This window comes from Peromyscus leucopus, chromosome X (genome assembly GCF_004664715.2).
Source record: "Peromyscus leucopus breed LL Stock chromosome X, UCI_PerLeu_2.1, whole genome shotgun sequence".
Taxonomy (NCBI): domain Eukaryota; kingdom Metazoa; phylum Chordata; class Mammalia; order Rodentia; family Cricetidae; genus Peromyscus; species Peromyscus leucopus.
The window spans coordinates 26,900,208-26,922,522 of NC_051083.1; the positions used below are offsets into that span (position 1 = coordinate 26,900,208).

The 22,315-nt window shown below is 39.1% G+C and overlaps 1 protein-coding gene across 9 annotated transcripts in view; it reads left to right on the forward strand.

The window, feature by feature from the left end:
* Positions 1 to 22,315, forward strand: part of Frmpd4 (FERM and PDZ domain containing 4) — a 937,357-nt gene that overhangs the window by 799,225 nt on the left and 115,817 nt on the right. For all 9 annotated transcript variants that reach the window (XM_037199121.1, XM_037199124.1, XM_037199122.1 and 6 more), the window contains 2 exons: positions 5,574 to 5,734; positions 11,225 to 11,327. In XM_037199121.1, coding sequence (XP_037055016.1) covers positions 5,574 to 5,734; positions 11,225 to 11,327 — 264 coding nt within the window. The remainder of the gene's footprint in view (positions 1 to 5,573; positions 5,735 to 11,224; positions 11,328 to 22,315) is intronic.

The following is a 22,315-nucleotide window of genomic DNA, read 5'->3' on the forward strand; positions in this document are numbered from 1 at the left end:
ACTATAGGTTTTCTTCCAGTATGCTTTCTTCCATTCAATGCAATTTTTTGTGATTCTTTTATTGTTGCTGAGGAGCAAAAGCTCCAAGAATTCAAAAAAACTCCTTCCCTTTTGTCATGAGAAATCAAGTAGCAAGAGTCCCACTGTCCTTTTAGAAATGAAATCCCCAAGAAATAGCAAGATTGTTCAGTTAATCCTGATGAGCCCATTTTCCACCTCAATTATTAGCCTCTATTTTCAGGTCATAGATTCCTGACTTATATATATATGTGTGTGTTTGCAGAGGACATTGGGGCAGGAATGAAGGTTTATGTAGCACATCACTTGTATTCTTCTAGTCTCAGCATTAGAATTTACTGAAGCATCTTCAAGAGGTGAAAAGATGTGGCTTTTTATCGCCTTATAAAAACTCTCAACCATCCTCACCAAAAAAAAAAAAAATCTTGCAAGTTCAGGTTCCCTCAATTTTGACTTACTACAAAGATCAGATTGACATTTCATAGTATGGGGATACGTTAGTGCAGATATGTCTACTAAAAAATAAAAACTGATAACTTTTAGATTAAAATCTAAAAATTTTAACCTAATAAGTAAGAAAATGGTAATTCTATCAGAAGCCTTTCCTCAACATACAAGCTAAACAAAAAGGATCAAAAATCTTTAATAAATACCAAATGCTAAAACCAGCAGCAAACAGAAAATATGCATTTGATTGAGTCTGTAAACTGTTTGGGTGGGAGCAGTAGTGGAGCGATAGAGCCCCACATGAGACACTGCTGACACAGAGGAAAGCAGTGTCTAAGAAAAAGAGGCTTCCACCTGCCTCAGCTCTCATTCAGAACAGAAATGAGCACTTCTCATGACTCCTATCACTCCAGCTCAGTCCCCATCCTTGTAGTCCATGGTTCTTGGTGGCCAAGATACACGGGCAAGGAATGCTTACTGTTCACACTATCTTATTTTATTCTTCAATGTCTTTAGTATAGTATTGCCTTGAGTATCTCAAATCCTATTTGTGTCCGTTTTTTCATTGAATTTGATCTAAATCATCTAATTGAAAGCCTTGGAGTTGGCCTGGGATTGATGAGGCATTTCACTCAAAGAGTTGGGCTGCAAATGTTTGAAATGGTAAGTCAGTCTCTTAGATAGAGTTATTATTACTATGATAAAATACTGTAACCAAAATCAACTTGGGGAGGAAGTGTTCATTTCATCTTATCCTCAGGTCATACTCCATCACTGAGAGAAGTGTGAGAAGTTAAAGCAGGACATAAATCCAAAGGTAGAAACTGATGGAGAGGCCAAGCAGGAGTGCTGATTCCTGGCTTGCTCCTCTTGGCTTGCATAGACTGCTTTCCATAGCAACCAGGACCACTGGCCATGGAATGACACTGCCCACAGTAAGACAGACCCTCCCACATCAATCAAGAACATACACCACAGGCTTGCCCACAGCCCAATCTGGTGGGGGCATTTTCTCAGTTGAGGTTCTCTCTTCCAAAATGACCCTAACTTGTATCAAGTTAATATAAAACTGTCTATCACAGTTGGTTTTCAGATTTTACAATGAAATGCTTTCATCATGTCAGAAATTCATTCCCTTCTATTCATTGTTCTTCAGAGATAAAGATAAAAGCTATTGTTTTCTGAGCACTTACTATGTGTCCAACATTTTGTAAGTGCTTTTTGTGTCTTGTTTGCTTTCCACAGCTCTTTAATGAGATTGTTATAATTACTGTCATCAGTTTCAAAATGATGCAAGAAGTAAGGAAGCAGGTCATACTGCTAGGCCTCTGTGGGATTAGAACCCAAAGCTATGTCATCTGGCTTCAAAGTATTACTACAAGCAACCATGCTGGTTTTCATGTCCACCTTAGACCTAAGCACCTGTTTCCTAATTAAACAGGAAGGAGGCATGTTTCCGATAGCATAGCTGTATCAGGACACGTACACATGGTCCATTCTTGTGGAGAGAAAGTCTGTGCAGGAGAAAGGTTCCAGAGTGAAAGGCTGACCCTTTCTCCATCAGAATGGCTTCCAACAGTATTAAAACCCCTACAACTTCTGCCACATCTGTCACTCTCACCCCAGGGTGAGCCATCATGATATGTCAAAAAGGATGCCATGGCCCCTGAGTTCTCTTTTCCCAGGTACTATCCTTTCTGTTGTCAACACAGTAGTTGAATACATTGCTGACATTCAAACTTGCCATTGGCTCCCTGGTTTAGTCAGAACAAAAGACCAAGTAGAAGCATGAGCCTGTGCAATCTCTATAGAATTGCTACCATCATTCTTCTACTCCAGCATCACTGCTCCAAATCCCCAGTCTACCTCTCACTGGTCTCTACATGTTTCCAGGCATGTTCCCTTCCCATGAAGCAGATTGTACCTTGAGATAGTTGCACTTCATGGTCCCTGTGTACTGAGTACACCTCACCCAGATGTTGGCCTGGTCCCTGATAGAACATTTTGCAGCATCCTCATTCAACAGCTGTCTGCCTCCCCTCCCGGTGCTGATTCTCTCTTTGGCATTAACCATAACCTAGTATGAATATTTTATTTTTATCTGCTTTCTTTCCTTTTGTATTCCCAGACTGGAGAACACAATGGGTATTTAATAAATTGACTAAATGAATAAATGAGAGTATTGTGGAATTGTCTTGAAGGATTAAGCAAACTAACATATGGAAAGCATTTAGAACAAGCAATGCTAAGTATGAAATTTATGTTCAATAACTGTTGTGTTATTAAATTATAATGTAAGAGTTGTTGAATGAATGATATATTGAAACTTTAAATACTGTTACTTTATTGTTTCCTTAGAAGATGCTAATCAAGCCACAGATGTTTAAAATGTTCCAATTTAATTGTCAATGGATACTACAAGAAATGCCAGTTAAATCATTTGTGTCTTCTTTTCCTGGTGTCTAGATCACACACTATCATGGCCCCTTTCCTGTATTCAGCTATTTTCCTGTCATTGCTTTTGCAAAAAGCCCGTGAAGAGGGTCAAACAGTTTCCATCAAAGAAAGGTCTTCAAGTGTTAAATCAGGAAACAGATGGGCCTTAGTACAAAGCATATAACACATTCATCCATTCTGTTTCTTCTAGTGTTCCATGTCTCAAGCAGTTACATTCTGTTTAAAGGGGATTTTTAAAATTGTGTTTTCCTAGCACAGATATATGTTTAAGGGACAGATCCCAGGGGGTTTCTGCTGATCTTCCCTAACTCTTATGAATTGTACTGAAGAACAATATGCTTCCTCCTTCCCTGTCTTTTTTTATTCCATTTGGACAGTATGTTATCCAGATGTCATATAGAACAGCAGCATCCAAGGTATTTTAAAATTTTTTTTTATTTTTTGGTTTTCCGAGACTGGGTTTCTCTGTGTAGCTTTGCGCCTTTCCTGGAGCTCACTTGGTAGCCCAGGCTGGCCTCGAACTCACAGAGATCCGCCTGGCTCTGCCTCCCGAGTGCTGGGATTAAAGGCGTGCACCACCACCGCCCGGCGGTATTTTACAATTATATTCTCTTACTTATTAAAGAAAAATATTTTAAGGTGAATTGAGGGCTGGAGAGATAACTCAGCAGATAAAAGTACGTGCTGCCAAGCACGATGAACTGAGTTTGTTCCTCAGGACACACATGGCAGTTGGAGAGAATAAACTCTTGCAAGTTGTCTTCTGACCTACACATGTACATCATGGTGTACACACACACACACACACACACACACGCACGCACGCACGCACGCACGCACGCACACACGCACATGTACACATGCATGTGTGTGCACATACACACACAGATAGAGAATAATTAAATAAATGTAAAATAAAATTGAGTTGAATTAAGCACATGTCATTCACTTAAGTCATCTGAGCTAGCATTTCTTGAAGGAGATTGCTGGTGTTCAGCAAAATCTCTTCCTTAAAAGAAAGCTACCTTGGACAATTGCCATGCATGAAGCCTTCACTAGGAGTTGTAGGAGTTGGTCCTTGACCAGATTATCTGGCCTATTGGCCATGGAGCCTTGAGTGATGATACTTCATGATTTTGATCTTAAGTTCCTTGTTGACAAATGTGATGTCAATGACTGCTCTGTTCCCCAATTCTGTGGCAAGACTTTGAGCCAAAAGCATTTTGAGGGTTTTTGTTTGTTTTGTTTTATGGTTTGTTGTTTGTTTGTTTTGAGACAGGGTTTCTATGTGTAGCTTTTGCTGACCTGGACCTCACTCTACATCAAGCTGTCCTTGAACCCAAGAGATCTGTCTGCATCTACCTACTGAGTGCTGGGATTAAAGGCATGAGCCACCGTTGCCTGGCTGCATTTTGAATTTTTAAGTGTTACTGATTATTGACAGTTTTATACATTTATATAATGAATTTAGTCCTTTTCATCTCCTATTCTCTCTCTCATCCCCCCTCCTGCTCCTGCTGGAACCATTTTTTCTTAAGTTCCCCTTCTACTTTCATGTCTTCTTTCTGCATAGTCTCTGAGTTGAGTTAGAGTTTCTTGCCCATGTGTGAGTAGAAGGCTGTTTATTGAAACAATGGTAATTTATCAGGGGCTGCACCACTGAAATGTTATAGAGTAATCAATTTTGAATTGTTGCTTAAACTTCATAAATGGAGGTGTTAATGAGAAAGTTCATTTAAATCATTCAAATCTTTTTCCTTAAAGTAAATGCCAAGATCTAAATTCACAGTTTCTTTGGAATGGAGAATGTATTTGGTACCAGGATAGCCCATCACCACTAAAATCATCCATATTATTTTAATTTTGCTAGGTTCAAGTGTCCTATATACTACCTGTCAACTAAATGTTACTTTATGAGACTGTAGATCAGCATTGCACCTATAACTTGATGGTGTTGTACATAGAAGTAACTTTGCCCCTGCTTATTAATTCAATTTATTGTTGAGCCTTCTGTGGGTCAGACACAGTTCTAGGTCCTTAAATAAATAAATCAGTAAATATAATTAAGTTCATAAGACTAGGGCTTTAGTTCAATGATAACCTTTATCTAACATGCATGAGGCCCTGAGTCTCCCACCCCCAACTATACACATACAATGACTAAGTATTTTGTCCTTAAAGACTGTACATTTTGTTGTAGGGAGCAAAGCGGTAAAAAATCATCATAAAAATAAATGTTTTTGTAGTACGTTTGTATGTAAGTAGCGCCATGGTAGAGGGAGAAAATTAAAAACTGTAAAGTGGTTTGGTGACTTGGGGAACTAGAAAAGCCATATTGAAATAGTATTTCAAGGTAGTGTTTTCTAAGATGATGATATGTAAACAGAAGTTTGACAGAGGCAGAGGTGAGGCCTGCAGATATTTGCAGGAAAAGCATTCCACATTGGATGAATGGTCCATACAAAGCCCTAACATGGGCATTACAGAGTTCCCAAGGAACAATATATAGACCATGAAAGATGACCTTGAGTCTCTAGATCTTTCCCACTCTCTACCAGAGACAATAGGTTTCAAACTAGAAAGTATGTGGTTTCAAGGCCAGTGCCCAACCCCCACCTTGATATCTCTCTTCTCTTTATTTTTTTCTACAGTCACATGACACAGGCAATCCCATTTGATGACCCTCGGTTTGACAGCTGCCAAATCATCCCTCCAGCTCCACGGAAGGTGGAGATGAGGAGAGACCCTGTGCTGGGCTTTGGGTTCGTGGCAGGGAGTGAAAAGCCTGTGGTTGTTCGCTCAGTGACACCAGGTAAGGATCCAAACCCTCTCTGGTCTTGCAGCAGGCTATCTGCCACACCTGGTTAGAATAGCTTCTGTACAGTTCTGTGAGTGCTCAGGCTGTGAAGCGTAAGTGATGCTTTCCCATACCCAGAGAGAGTTCCAACTGGAACACGAATTGTTAGAAGGTCGTATTAATGAAAACAAACCCAGAGCCAGGTAGTGGGGTGAACGCTGAAAGATCAGAGAAACAGAACAAGCCACAGCCAACCTTACCTTGCCAATTTCTCAGCTGATCTTGTTTCCTCAGACTGAAAGGCTCTGAATCCTCATCTGAATGGATCTCAGCTGTACTGCTGCTAAAAAGTCTAAAAGTTTAAAAGCTTCTAGTTCCTGGTCCTCATGCCTTAATATACTTTCTGCTTCCTGCCATAACTTCCTGGGATTAAAGGCATGTGTCTTTCCCAAGCAAAGACATGAGATCTCAAGTGCTGGGATTAAAGGTGTGTGTCACCATGCCTGGTTGTTTCCAATGTAGCTTTGAACTCACAGAGATTCGGATGGATCTCTGCCCCCAGAATACTAGATTAAAGGTATGTGTACCACCATTTTCTGACCTCTATGTCTATCAAATGGCTGTTCTGTTCTTTGACCCCAGCCTAGCCTAAAGCTCATGGCAGTCTTCCTGCCTCAGCCACACAAATGCTGGTATTATAGACCTACATCCCATGCCTGATTTCAAAGGATATTTGAAACTTCCAAATCCATCATATCCCTTGAGTCAGGGAAAATATTGATATGTCATTGTTAGCCATGATACCACTTCTGAATATAGAACTGCAAATAATGTTAGGCAGGTGCTGTATTGTATGTAAGTGCCTGATGGAAAACACAGTGTGGTATTCAAGTTATAGTATTATTTAGTCATGGGACAGTTGAATTGTTTTATAAGTATGCACATCCTTTCCTTCTCACTAGAGGTAGGCAATTTTCCTGGCCCATTGTTGTTGGCATGGACCAAGTAAATGACTTTGGCCAATGACACATTGGTCAATCTGACCAAAGCAGAAGGTTGAGGTGCATGTGTATTGTTGAACTCTGCCATGGCCATAAGAAGGGATGTTTTTCCAGAGAGGCTGCTACTCCTTCAGTCTCAACTCTGGGATAAACTCCTGGGACAGCACCCAACTAGCCTGAAGCCTGAAGCTCAGTCTAACCCAGTCTGTAATTGGAAGCAGATATGCTCAGCTAATCCAGGCTTGAATCATCCTAACGAGTCACAAATATGTGAAGAAATATCTATTGGAATGATCTGTTACACAACAGATGCTAACTGGTACATGTCACATCTCTTCAATTCTATAATATGACAATAAACTATACACACACACACACACACACACACACACACACACATATATATATATATATATATATTAGACAATAGACAACTGAACTATCTCAATTACTCATACGAGGATATACAGCCCTACTATCAACACAGTAGACTGACTTTGCTTTTCCAGAAACAATCACTTTTGGTTATTTATTTATTATGTACATTTATGTCTTTACTGTAATGAGCATGGACCTGTTTTTAGACAAAAGACACCTTTTTCTTCTCTCATTACTCTGAACATTTTACAAATTAGTAACAGAACACAATAGTGAAGTCTTCACATAATAAGATGATTCCGGAGGCTAGGGAAATGGCTTTGTGAGTAAAGTACATGCTGCACAAGCAAGAGAGACTGAGTTCAGGTCCCCAATAGCCATTTAAAAGTTTGACTGTAAAGCAAAGCATGGTGGCACACACTGTAACTCTAGCTCTAGGGTAGGAGTGGAGTGGACCCCAAGGGCTTATTGGCCAATTAGAAGATATCCAGGTTCAGTGAATGGCCCTGTCTCAAAGACTCAGGTGGGCAATGATGGAAGAAGACACTAGGTATCAACTCCTGGCTTCCATATGTATGCAAACACATATATATGCACACATACCTACAATACACATACATGCACCATACACATTCACACAAAACTTAGAAGTGTCATTTAGGAAAGAGCATAGATTCTGCCATTATACTATCCAAATTTGAGTTCTGTCTCTGGCCCTTATTAGGATATTTGTAATATCCACATGCAGCCCTTGCATTTAAGTTGAATGTAGCTTTTCTATGTTATCCATGTTATGGACATTTTCATAGCATCTAACTTAGAAAGCTGTGGGAGGTACATAGAGATGTGTCCACAATTTCTGGATTATTATTATTGTTGAATTCTCAAGTGTTTGGCCTTTTTAGTCAGGCAACGATGGGAAACAGAAGTTGACTAGTGAGGTGATATAGATTTTTTAAGTTAATTAAATTGTTAATTTTTCATTATTTTGACATTACCTGCCTGAGGCAAGCACTACAAATACAACTGAGTACCTTGTACTGGGTCTGAGAAGAGTATTTTCATTCCAAGCTATCCAGCCACATAGTTCCTTACTCTGTCTTCAAAGCTTTGTAATTTAGTGGATGTGAATTGTATTTTAGGACTCTGTGAATGCTGTGAAATCATTAAGAATTGTTCTTTCCAAATTTGGGTGCTTCTTCTTATGTTTTACAATATAGACCCATGTACTCATGAACATACACACAGATACACACATAGATATACAGACACAAACAGACAGACAAACAGACACACACACACATACACACGCACACAGTGTAGTACTATAGAAAAGAAAGCTAAAAGAACTCCTGAACTCATTCTCCTGGAAACCAGCATTCCCATAGATGAGGAGTACCTACAGCACAGACAGAATTCTGTACTTGCACAAGCAGACATTGTAAGCATCTGAATCTTCCCACCTTCTTCCTTTCTGTGTCCTGAACTCTTCTTAGCTTCAGAGACACTATAACACTTAATGTCAAACATTTTTGAGGAGAGTAAAAAAGAAGTGAAAACAGGTCAAAGGGTCCTTCCCCTGGTTATTTTTGTAAGTGAAAATGTTGGTCAAATAAACTATCATAAAAGTGACTCTACCCAGGTGATCTCAGTGATGTGACCAGATTTTCTATAGGACATAAGCCAGACATCACTGCAAAGGACATGATACAATTCTCTGAAGAAGGCAATTATTTCATATTTTGGAAGGATTTTTTTTGCCTCTTCCAGAATTCTTGATTCAAGTTGCATGATTAACCAAGAATATTTCCATTTCATCTAAAGCATAAACCATGCCAGTACTATCAGAACTCAAGGGACTGATTTAGGAGGATAACTGTAAATGCAGGGCCATTCTGGGCTACATAGTGTGTTCCAGACCAGTTTGGGCTATGGAGCAAGACCTGATCTCATCAAATAAACATAAAACCAATAGGTGAAACTCAAGACTATGTCCAATTGGTTGAGAGTGGTGTTCTCACCCAAACAATTCATATCTACCCTTCATACAGCTTCTCTGAAATTGTTTCTGTGTTTAACCAGCATCTGATTTGTAACCATTTGCTTGACTGAATAGTCTGACAGTTGGAATAGGTTTCTCAAGTGCTCTTTCTGAACTCCTTGTGTGCAAACACTGATTCTCAGTTCTCAGATCTACAAAATGAATGCTTCTTATCACTTATATGGGTGCTTGTTACCGTTCCCTATTCTCTCACTCCCCAGAAAGATAAATTGATGGCACACATCGAGTGGCACATAGACCAAGTGTCTTAGTGACTGGAGAATAGCCCAATGACTTTCAGTTTCTTGTTCTTATCATGAAACACTCATTTTGATTGTTAACAAAGGAGTAGTGAGCTTATTAGAAAGATAGTATTCTGACTACACCTATAACCCAGTGCTATGTCTCTGGAAATATGGTGAAAATTATATAGTACCAGATAGCCACATGTCAGTATTTTGGAGGTAACTATACCCAGGTGTATATGTGAGAATAATTCAAATAGTTGAATAATCTGAGTAATTGCTTAGGAATTTATATTTTTAAAAAAGCTGTGTATGTCACACAGATGTGACTTTAAGTCTTGCTTTGTGAGAACAAGTTCAAATGGGAAGTTAGCCACTCTGAACTTGGATGCATCCTGATATAATTGTACCTTCAGGCCCCTTCTTTTACTGCTGAACTTAGTTCTCTCATTTTGTGCTGGGAATCATAGTAATATTCAGTGAGGTTACCAAGTAAAGCATTACGCTCATAGCCCAGTTCATCATAACTGTCCAAGAAACATTAGTTTCCTACTCCCTCCTTAGGAATCCAACTGAAAAAGTGAAACACTCTCTGCCATCCAGGACTATCAGGCCATCACATTTGGGTCTGGCTGTTGTGTTGATCATAAATAATTTGGCCAAATGTCAACAACAGACAATGACACTAACCATGATGGATCAGGGCCTGTAAGCAAAGACACATCCAAGCACACTTAAAGTCACAAATTTAACCAACCACACCCCTCTACTAGCTGGCATAGGGATAAATTCATTTTTAAAAACTTAATCACACCTAGGTCTGCTTCCTTCCTTTATTTTATTTCATTTATTATTTTATATGTATATGTGTTTGCCTACATGTCTATCTGTGTGCTACCTATGTGTCTGGTGCCCTCGGAGGAGTCCAGAAGAGAGCATTGGATCCCTTGGGACTAAAATTACAGACAGCTGTAAGCCTCCTCATAGCAGCTAGGAATTGAGCCAATGCGCTGAACCACTGAGCCATATCCCCAGCCCCATGGGCCCTTCATTTAACCTCATAAGCAAACATCATTTAGATGTTTATGATGAAACTACTCCCACTTCCAGTCAGCATCAAATCTACAGACGACCCCCCCGCTTCATTTAACCTGTCCCAACAGTATTTAGCGCACAGCCAAGTTTTATTAAAAGTCTTTTCTAACGCCCTGTGGTTGAGTGTGCTGTCTCCATACTTGAGCAAATGCATGCAATTTTGTTTAAACCGAACCATGCCTGGTTTGTTCCTATATGTGAGGACATATTTTGACTCTCATCCCTTCCTTCCTCAAGAGTCACACAAATGGCAGCTGGAGACATGGCTCAGAAGTTAAGAGCACTTGCTGATGTTGTAGGAGTCCTGGGTTTGATTCCCCAGAACCCACACAGCAGTTTACAGCTATCTATAACTCTAGAGAGATCTGATTTCCTTTTCTGGCCTCTGAAAGTACTGCACACCTGTGGTGTACAAACATAAATGTAAACAAAACACCCACACACATAAAATAAAAGAAAGGGGGAAATACACCGGAAGCACTGATAGTCTAGTATCGTCTTGCTGCTAAAGTTTTAGAGAACCATGAAGGCCAAAGTCCCACTCCCAGAGATCAAATCAGATCTCTGGGACAAATCAAAGTGTAAACTGGTCCTCATATAGTCCCAAAGAAGACCCTGGTGTTATCGGATTTTGCTTTTGCTGAAAGCATCATTTGCTTAAAATGAGCTGTGAAGGAGAGAAGGAAATTCAGATGAGTGGCCAAAAGAATTCTAACTTGTCTGTTTTTCTCTTGTCTGTTTTCAGGTGGCCCCTCAGAAGGCAAGCTGATCCCAGGAGATCAGATTGTAATGATTAATGATGAACCAGTCAGTGCTGCACCAAGAGAGAGGGTCATCGACCTGGTCAGGTAGGTGACATGCTCATTCACCTGTACCTCATTATGCCCTTTCACAAAGGCTGATGCACAGTTCTGATGCCTTATCTGCTAGAGAAAGAACTTTCTGTGGGCCAAAGCAGGGCAGAATCATGAGCCTACACATTCATGATATAGAAACGTCAGTGATGCTAACCTCTAATAAAAGAAAGAAAAAAAGAAAAACAGGTTCAAACTTTTAATGATTCCTATTTCCATTACTATAGCCAAAGGTTGCATTTACTTTCCTTCCAGAATTGCTAACACATTGATTTTTCTGTAATCAGGAACATCAAAATGCAGGAGCTAAATATAGCATAAAGTGATGAGTAATTTTATATACATAATTCCATGGATACACAAACATAAAGTTCACTGATTTTTTTCATACTTGCCTGAGTGATTCATTTTGACATCATCAACTGAAACAAAAGTATAATTAGGTCAAAGCCAAGATGTTAAATATGATTTTATTAGTGTAATTGTATTGCAGGTGCAGATTATTATGTGATATTTTAATTGGGCATCCAAAAGCACATTTTATATGACTTCCAAATCCTGGTAAAGAATCTGTTTTAAAGCCCATTGAGCTGTTCTTTCCCAGGGACTGAATGGCAAAAGAAACCCTTAGAATTGATTCAGGTGAAGCAAACCCTGTTACATGAACAGATCCATTCATACCCTGGTGTGGACGAATAAAGAGGTGTGATGGTGTAACGTTTGTCTATTATAACTTGGTGATAGCAAGTAGGATTCAAGTGGAAGCTGCAGCTATCACAACACTTCAAACTGAGGAAGAGCTCTCCTAGCATGCAGACTCATTCAGAACAAAAAGTGCCTCTGTATTTGGGAAAAGTATTAATTATTTTGGAAGACCCCCCCCTTTTTTTTCCTCAAACTTTGTTTCTACTACGCAATGAAGTAATGAATAGTTAAGTGACTTTGAAGAATTTGGAAATGGGTAAGAAGACAGAGAAATAGAAAAAGAGGGGGTGGTCATTTTTAGAGGGATCAACCACTCCAGTCTTATCATGAGCCAAAAAAAAGTCTATATGCTACGAAAACTCGTCAGTCCCCACATAGTAGGTCATTGCCATGGTCTAGATACTTGTGTCCTTCTCAGATCCAAATTCATATTTTGCAGCCTAATATCTATTGTAATAGCTTTGAGAGATGAGTCCTTTGGGAAAGTGATTAAATCATAATGGAGAAGCCTCCAGGAATGGGATTAGTACCATTATATGTATAAATGCAAAAACACAACCCTCACCTCAAAGACGATAATAGTTTAGTCTGAAGCCAGATAGATACATATCACTAGAGCATGGCCCAGGAACACAGATTTATATCACGTTAAATTCCATGCTCCAATGTGGAAGTGATTTCATGAAGATTTTGTAGTAACAGAACAAAGAAAGTCATAAATCAACACAAGTACCTTGATGGAAACATCAGAGAAGCAGTTATAACAGAATGGGGAAACCTCTGTTAGAGCCCTCAGATACTATCTGATGACTCTCTTAGCTTTTGGTTGATGGAAGCTAATGTTCTGCTAAGTTAATACATTCCAAAGATTTTTATCTGTTAGTCACAAAATGTTAGGTCTGACACAGAGGTAGACAAGAAATGGCTATTTAGGAGGTTAAAGATAGACCAAGATAAATTGTTATTTGACTCTATATCTGTAATTTCCCAACCTCTGCACAGTCATTAAAGTTCTAATCAGCTAATCGGCCTTGCAGAAAGTCCACTGGGGAGGTTTTTTTTCCCCCCCTGGGAAATTTCCTTCATATATGTCATTATAAAAAGTTGTCAGGCTGTTGTTCAAATCTTAGATGGTCTTTTAATAAAAAACCCAGAGCCAGATATCAGAGTGAAAGCTGAAAGATCAGAGAAGCAAAGCAGCCAGCCACTAATTCTTACCTCTGTGAAATCCTCAGCCTAAAGAGAGTGAGTTCCTGTTTCCTCATGCCTTATATACCTTTCTCTGCCCTGCCATATTACTTTCTGGGATTAAAGGCATGTGTGCTTCTCAAGCAAAGGCATGAGATCTCAAGTGCTGGGATTAAAGGTGTGTGCCACCATTGCCGGACCTCTATGTTTAATCTAGTGGCTGGCTTTGTCCTCTGATCCTCAGGCAAGTTTATTAGGGTCTACAATATATCACGACATCAGGCTATTTCTGCCATATGAGAATGCCAAAAGGTACTGCCTTTGAGGATTAAGCCTTTACCAGATTATGAATTTACTGCTGCCTTCCTGTTAGACTTCTGAAGCTACAGACCCATGAGCAACAAACTTCTATTATTTATAAATTACTCTCTCTAAAATATGTTCTATAGTAGTCTCAAAGGACTATGTCATTCTTCATTAGTCTGGACCAAATATAATGACACCTTTCAACCAGATGGATAATTCATACTTGCACTCATAGGGTATCCAGATTTCCAAAATCATTCTTCCATGGGAACAGACACTGAAACTTGTGTCACATTCACCCTGCATCAGGAATAAGGCCTGACCTGGGAATAAATGATTCACATCTTTCTGTGGATCAGAAAGGCAGAACTATGGAAAGAACTATTTTTAGAGCCTCTGGGTTGAGGCCATTTCAGATAGCTTATATCTTGGGATGCATGTGGGTGCCCTCACGGACATGCCTCATCCAGCTGAGCTTTCTATCAGCTTGTCTCCTGGAGGACTATCTTTATGTCTAATGGCAGAAGTCCCATTTTGTTTTCCTTTGAGTACATACCTGTGTGATTAGTCCTATTGATTCCTGTGCTTGCACAAGGGGAGAAGACATAATACATCTGTGTTTGGGTTGGCTGTGACTGGATTGCTAGCTGTAGGACAAAGATGGAGAAAAAGCTATCTAAAAGTGTGATCGCTTCCTAGCAATCTTACCTGGGGCATTTAGAAAGCTTTTTTTTTTCACCCCTAAGAATTTTTTTCTCATTGTTTAATGCACTATCAAGGAAAAATGGCATAACTGTAAACCCTATCTGACTTATATGTAAAACAATAAATGAACCAATTAAGAAGGCAAGATGGCAGGCAACAGCTCCAAGTCCAAATTCAAACTGCCACATAATTTCACAAAACCTGTGAGATAGCAGTATGTCTTCTTTCTTTAAAATAAAACAGTTTAAGAGGCTGGAATAAAGAAAAGTGAAGAGTATTTCATGGCACCTAAAAATCATATGAAATTCAAATTTCAGATTCTGTAAATAGAGTTTTACAGTAAAAATGGCCATACTCATTCATTTGCATATTATCTAAGGATGCTTTTTCCCTAGCTGAGATGAACAGACATCGTGTGGCACACAAAGCCTAAACTACTTTCTATCAGGCTCTTCACAGAAAAATAGTGCCTGCTCTTATAGGATAGCCTGATTGTATTTCATTTTTTTGTTAAGCGAAATTTAGACTGAAGCCCTAAATAATATGAGGAGACTTTCTTCCATATGCAATTGTAATTTCTCTGAGACTCTCACATGCATGATAAGGAGATGGTGTTTTCAGTGCACTGAACTGTGAACCATGCATGTCTTCCATGTCTCTGTTATGCTGTGAAAGTTGTTTGGGAAGATTTGTTATTCACATAATAAACTTGGGACCATAGAGGCTTATAATCTCTTGTATCAGGAGAAATCAAAGCAAAAGGATGGCCCATAAGCAGGAAGAGGATTCTGGGGAGATAGCTCAGAAATTTTAAAGCTCTTCCTGTGTGAACAGCAAGCCTGAGGATTGGAGTTTTGATCCCTAGAACCTTAGTAAATTTTGGGTAGGCATGGTGGCCCACATGCAATTCAAGACTTAGAAGATTACAGGGATACCCATAGCAAGCTAGCTAACTAAACAAGCCATGTGGGCGAGCCCTGGGTTCAATCAAGAGACCTTACTCGAAGAATAAGGTAGAGGGTGATCAAGGAAGACCTGGGAATATTATCCTTGGGCCTTCACAAGCATGTGCACACATACACATGCACACACTACATACACACTCATTCTCAACATGCAAAATGACAGGGGAAGGTACTGTAAGTGTTTCTTACCCACTCAGTGTTTCTAACTGATAGAAGTGTGAGACATATGTTTGAACAAATCATTCTTGGTTCTCTTCCCTTTCTTTTTCTCACTGTGGAGTATTTTATTCCCGTACTTGATCTAGATAACCAATGTGCAATACATCAGAACCCATACATTTTACCAACCAAGAAACCATCAAATCCCCATCCATGTTTCCAGCTTCCTCACTTCAAGTGAAAACAAAGTATTGACAAGGGCTGAAGTCTCTGTGATGACTAAGATAGTCTTCTTCTTTAAGGGCCTGAAAACCCTCATTTATTAACTTGTTACCATACCATTCCACACATTCTAACTGTACCATGGCTTTTCCAGTAGAGCAGAATTCTAAGACAGGAATCTGAAAAACATTCCCAATTTTCCTGTCCCTCATTTTCCCCAGCCAGCCACCCTGCCTGCCATTCTTCTGAGTATTTATTGAGCAATTTCAATTCACTGAGACTAGTTTATTTTTCTCCAATCATTGACTTCAATTGTGTGCTATTAAATCGTCCTTTCCTGACCATTAACATTATCTGGGCCAGAACCCATAAACACTCACACTTGGGAATGACCAATTTGAAGCTCCAACATTGTCATTTAAACTGCATCTCCTCTTCTTTCTAGAAACAAGCTAAACTCAGTCTGAGGAATTGAAGAGTAAGGCATTGGACTTGGATTTACTGAACCATATCTTCCATTCTTTTTTAAACCATCAGATGCATTCTGGTATAGATGGAAATGCATCCCCCAAGATATTTATATATGTTTGTTCACTAGCCCATAGCACTGTTAGTAGACGGTGGAACCATTAGGATGTGGGGCATCTTTTAGTTACTTTTCTTAACACTGTGACCAAATCCTGAACATGAAGTGACTTAAAAAGAGGTTTATTTACTTATGGATTGAGATGATGTAGTCCATCATGATGAGGGACCTGTGGTGGTGAGAATGGCTTGTGGATGAGAAAGCAGAGAAGAGGTGTGACTGTGGGAGTTCAGTTGGATATTTCCTTTTCTCCATTTTATTCATTCCAGGATTCTAGCCCATTGGATCAATCCACTCATATTCCAGCTAGCCTCTCCTCTCTCTGTTAATTCTCTATGGAAATGCCCTCCCAGACACACCTCAAAACTATGTCTCAGTAATACCCTAGGCATTCCTTCAACTTTACAACTAGTAGAAACAATTACATCACTGTATGCATTCCCTTGAATGGATTATTGGTACTTTGTCCTCTTTTATTTGCTTCTCAGCTATTCTGAGGCAAATGGACTCTACACTACGCACTACTGTCACATGTACTATGTTGCCACAAACTCCAATCACGGCTTAAAGCTTCTGGAACTGTGATCTAAATTATGTATTTCCCACTCAAGTTGTCTTTCTTAGATATTTTGATACAGCAATATGAATCTGACAATCAAAATATGATAAATAAAATCCCCCCTTTCACCTCTGAAATCAAGGTCAGGTGGGAAAATAAGAAAATTAACGTCTCTATTTCACTACTCCTGGTAAGATCATCTCAGTAAGCTGTGGTGACTCATACTTCTTTCTGCCTTCCCCTGCATTGTCCACACTCACATACTGTCTATGCTATGAAGCTCAAATATGATTTTAGTTGTGAGAAATAGGGGTGTTGGCTAGGCAGTAGTGGCACACACCTTTAATCCCAGTACTCAGGAGGCAGAGACAGGTAGATCTCTGTGAGTTTGAGGCCAGCCTGGTCTACAGAGCGAGATCCAGGACAGGCTTCAAAGCCACACAGAGAAACTCTGTCTCAAAAAAAAACCAAAAAAAAAAAAATGGGGTTATTGATGGAGCCATCCTATTTTATGGTGTCATTCTTTAGAGGTCTGAATTCAGTGTTCTCTCTGTCTCTGCCTCTGTCTCTCCCTGTATCTCCCTCCCTGTCTCTCCCTCCCCCCCTCTCTCCCCCCCTCTCTCTCCCCCTCTCCCCTCTCCCCCTCTCTCTCTTGGCCAGATCATCTGAATTAGACTACAAAATTCCCTATTCAACAAGATAGCTACTTGAGGAGAAAACACAAGATCACAGAAGACAACCAAATTCCTGATAGCACCACAGTTGTCTCTTTCATTCTTTACCAATTTGTCATAAAAATTGAGGAAGAAGAAGCAGAGATCTTGAGCAGGTGTATGGAAATTATCAGAGTCCATTTTCCTTCTTCTTTGGAACTTGTAGAGGTTCCCATTCACTTAATTCTTGTTTTATAATGTAGTGCGTATATCTATCTGCATATATGCCATGGATATGTGAGAGAGAAGCAGTTATAATGTGGAAGGGAGTTTGACCTGAATTCCAAGTTCCATGAGAAAAAATACCTTACTCCCTGTACAATGCTTGGCTGATTCGATCTGTTTGATAGTGTATTCTATGGGTTTTTAAAAAATACTCTTTGAAAATTACAGACTTATGTGGGTCCCTCCAAGTTCTACAGTTCAAAATTCTGCAAATATTTGAATAGCAGCTATTGACTACATGCCTCAGAAAACAATTTTTCACTCGTTTGTGAAGTATTTGTATGCCATGTTTGTGCTCTATATAATACACAGAGCCAGGTAGTGGTAATGCAGGGATCAATGAAATAAATCTGAGCCTATTAGTACACTTGCAATCTACAATACAATGAGCAATGATTTCAATTGTTGTTAATTAAGAAATACAAGACCCCACATTGTGAGAAGAAAGGCCTTTTGAAAAGAATTCATCTAGTGGCTAAAAGCCAGGGAGTCTGGATAAAATGGAAATAGTAAACATGTGGTCCTAAAACATGCTGCCTTTTAATCGCCAGACAACAAATTTTTCTTTATAAAAGTAATGGGATACTTTATTTTAGCAAAATAAATTCAAGCATGATGACACAGTAGTATCCTGTACCTTCAAACTCATTAAACCAAAATTTTGAACCAGTGGATTTCCCAATAATGAAAGTCTTCATGCATTTCAAAACTTTCCTGTGCCTTCCCATACGTTTAGTCATCCATCTGCCATAATTTGTACTGACCGAAAAGTTTAGCTCTTATAAAATAATCCCCTTTTTACTGGTTCTCTCAGGTAGCATGTGGTTTAATGTCTGTATCATACACAAGATAAATTCCCCTTCTATTTAATAAAATATTCCATTTTCTTAGCCACTAAGGAAATTCAGAAAAACACTCATCATTTTAATAACACTATAAAATTCTCTCCTTAAATATTGGCATCCCTTTGCTTGTCTTACTTTGTTCTCCCCACCCCCCATTGCAGCACTTATTTTGGATTATTTTTTTGGTTTTCAGATAGATTCTTTTTTGTGGATTATTTTCATTATCATTTGGCTACTCTATTATAGACATTTATTATTTTTTCCTAAGAAAATAAAAGAATTTCTTGGAGACCAATTTACTGCTATAGTAACCACATTTCTTTTTTTTCCATGTCATCTCAAGAAGTGCTCTAATTGCTGTACTGAAATTAGATGAGTGCCATCCGTTTTATAGTTTTCTAAGTTGTTAACGCTAACTTATAGTTTACAGTCATTGAGGAGACAAATCTTTGAACAATCCATGCCCTTTACAAATTACCATATCCTTCCTTAAAAAAATAGAACCCAGAGGTCATTGTCTTTGACTTTTCACAATTAAAAACATCACCTACATTTTGTTTTTAAACAGTGCATGCTATAATTGCTCACAGAAGTGTTGTGATTCATTCCTCATTCTTCCAAAAAAAAGCCAAGCCAATTACATTTATGGGACTTCAATAGTTATTAAACGTTGACTATGTACACCATGTAAGGCACTGAGTATGTGTAGATACAGAAGGCATGATCCCTGCCCTCCTGGTGGAGACTTCAAATTGCTTGGATTGTATTTTTGACTGCAAAAAGGTAGAAACGTTTTTGTGGAGAAGATAAAAGGTCAGGTTGAGGAATGGAGTTCTGGAGGTGAACAGTAGCGATTGCACTGAGTGGAAGGGAAGGTTCATGCATGAATAAATGCTTGTAAAATCACTTCCCTTTGTTCCTGCAAATCTCAACCTCTTCCAATGAATACTTCTTTTTCCACCCTATAGATACACACAAATTTATTGCCCAGCAGGCTGTCATAAAGCACAACCTCAGAATTTGCCCTTCAAGGCAGTGTTGTAAAACTACTATCTTATCTCAGACCTGATGCACTAGTCTTTTTGGATTAGAGATCCGTTTCAGAGCCCAAAGAATGTCATAGACTTTTCCCTGCACCCAGGAAAATCTACACAATTTCTTCATATAATAGAATTTGTCATGATCCTGGACTCCAATCCCAGTTTTAAAGCTTAGGTATCAGACTTGGAAAATGCTTTCCTGCTTCCTTCCCCATCTTGAATACCAGAAGATAACACTGAAAAGCACAAAGCAAGTCAGTTCTCTAACATAGCTGTAGAAGAAGAGAAATGCCAATCTCAAAATAAGAAGACAAAAGAATGAAATAGGGTGCATATCCCTGCTTCTACCAGCCTCTGTAAGAGGACAGCTAACTACTCATTCATCTGCTTTATTTCATTTGTTATGTTGACTATTCCTGCTAGTCTATAGCTATGACCATTTAACTACAGAAGGCAACTTAGGTATCTAAGCCATTCACTCTTTCTCAACTAATACCCTGGGATTGGAAATAAATCCCAAGGGCAGTAAGGTTAATTTAATAAGAACAGTAATGGAAAGAATAGTAGTTACCTAGCCAGGAGTTAGTAAGATGGCTGAATAAGAGACCTTCTGATGATTTTCCATGAGCGGTGGTCATCCACAACCAGAAGTACTTTTATGGGAGCTTTGGAATTCAGATAGGGTTGGTAAAACTATAGTGGAGTCCAGGTTGAAGAGGAAGAATTTCTTTTAGATAGATTTACTTATACCTATTTAGCTAGATAGCTTACTGACCATGGCTAGCTACTGATCTGGAAATGCCTATCTTCTCCTATGGACTTAGAGTTTTATCTGTTTGGCCTTGGTCCTTCCACTAGCACCATCTTTCAAGGGACCTAGGAGTTATGTCTATACATGCCTTGGCTGACAGACTTGCTCACCTTAGTCCCAGATGAGAACTCTGAAGTAATACATGACTTATCTTCATCCTCTTTTAACCAATCTGGGAACAACTCTGCCTGCACAGGGACCATCAGGAGTAGACATAACAATGCATACCTTGAGAGGTAAGCCTAATGAATTGTGCCCCATAGATTCTCTTACCACTTACTATGGTCCAGGAGCAGCCCTACTCACCCAGGGGCCTATCTATGTCTCTAGAAGCTGACCTGAGGATCTTAGTCTCAGCTGCAAATTTAAAAAAAAAATAGTTCTGTGACTTAATTCCAGCCCTTCTCAGAATGGTTTAGGGTACTTTGTTCTCATCTGAGGACCTGTCCCATGACCTTGTAAGAACCATTCCATGAACTTGGTAGGCTACCTCATGCAGGGCCCATCATCTGGAAAATAAACTATGGATGGCCCCTTTCTAAATGGGAGCCCAACTTACCAAGATCATGGGGACAATAAGTTCACCATGGGTCTAGGTAGGACCCAAACTGTACAAAGACGCTTATAGCAGAAATTTTGTGTATCACACTGCAGATCCCAAAGCAGTCAAATGGTGTAGTTTCAGGGCCACTTGGCTGTTATCCCAGAGGTAATCCAGATAGCCTGCAGAACCAACAAGAAGAGGTTTTACTTACTGAAGCCAGTCTAAAAATGGGAAGAAGTATTTGCTCATTCAAATGCACAGACACCAACTCAAGGCTACAAGAATCATAAAGAATCAGGAAAACATTCACCATCAAAGAAAACTAATGAAGCTCTTCATAGCAACCCTCAGGAAATGGAATTCTATGGACTGCATGGAAATAAATTCAAAATAGTCATCTTGCAGGATCTTAATGAGATGCAAGCAATCACAAACAAACAACTAAATGACACCAGGAAAACGATGCAAGAACAAAATTGGGAGATGAATATACAAATATTTCGCCAAATAACATGAAACAAGTGAGCATGGTGGCACACACGTATAAACTCAAAATTTAAGAAGTGGATGCAGGAATACCAGGAGTTTCAGGATAACCTCAGTTTCATATTACGTTTGAGGCCAATCAGGGATACGTTAGACCCTGCCTCAAAAATGAAAAGAAAAAAAGAAAGGAATGAAACCATGGAACAGAAATCTTGGGGGCTGATGTAATAACAAAGCTATGCAGAAGAACAAGCAACCTTGAAGACAAGTTGTTTCAAATTAGCCAGTTAAAAGAACAAGAAGAAAAGGAAAGAGGCCAGAGGAAGCATATCATACATTCAAGAAATTATACCTTATGGAAATGTTAGAGGAGAGCAAGATGAGAGAAATAATTAGTTGATAAAGAAATTAGTTTAATGAATGCAAAACTTCCCAAATCTTGGCAAGGATATAGAAATCCAGATTCTTGCCGCTCAAAGGACGCCAAGCAAGGACAACCAAAGCCTGCTCTGAGAAGCATTAGAATTAGAATACCAAAAGACAAACTTGAAAAAGTCTGAAAGCAAAAGGATAAGAGCAGTTTGTCATATCCAAGGTAATTTCAATGATCCTACTAGTAAGTTGGTCGTTAGCCACCTTGCAGGCCCATAGGGAATGGACACTGTATTGTGTACGCTGAAAGAAAAACTGTCAACCAAAAATAGTATACACATCAAAGCTCTCCTTGAGAAATGAAGGTGTGATAAAGCTATTCCCAGATAAACAAAAGCTAAGGGAGCTCATTCCCTCCAGGCCTGTCTTATGACTTTACATAAAAGGATTCTCAGTTAAACTTCATGAAAAAATATATGAAAGTAGAAACTATACCAGGAAATATTAAAAAATTAAATTCTAATTTAGAATACACTGTAATGGCTGTGTGT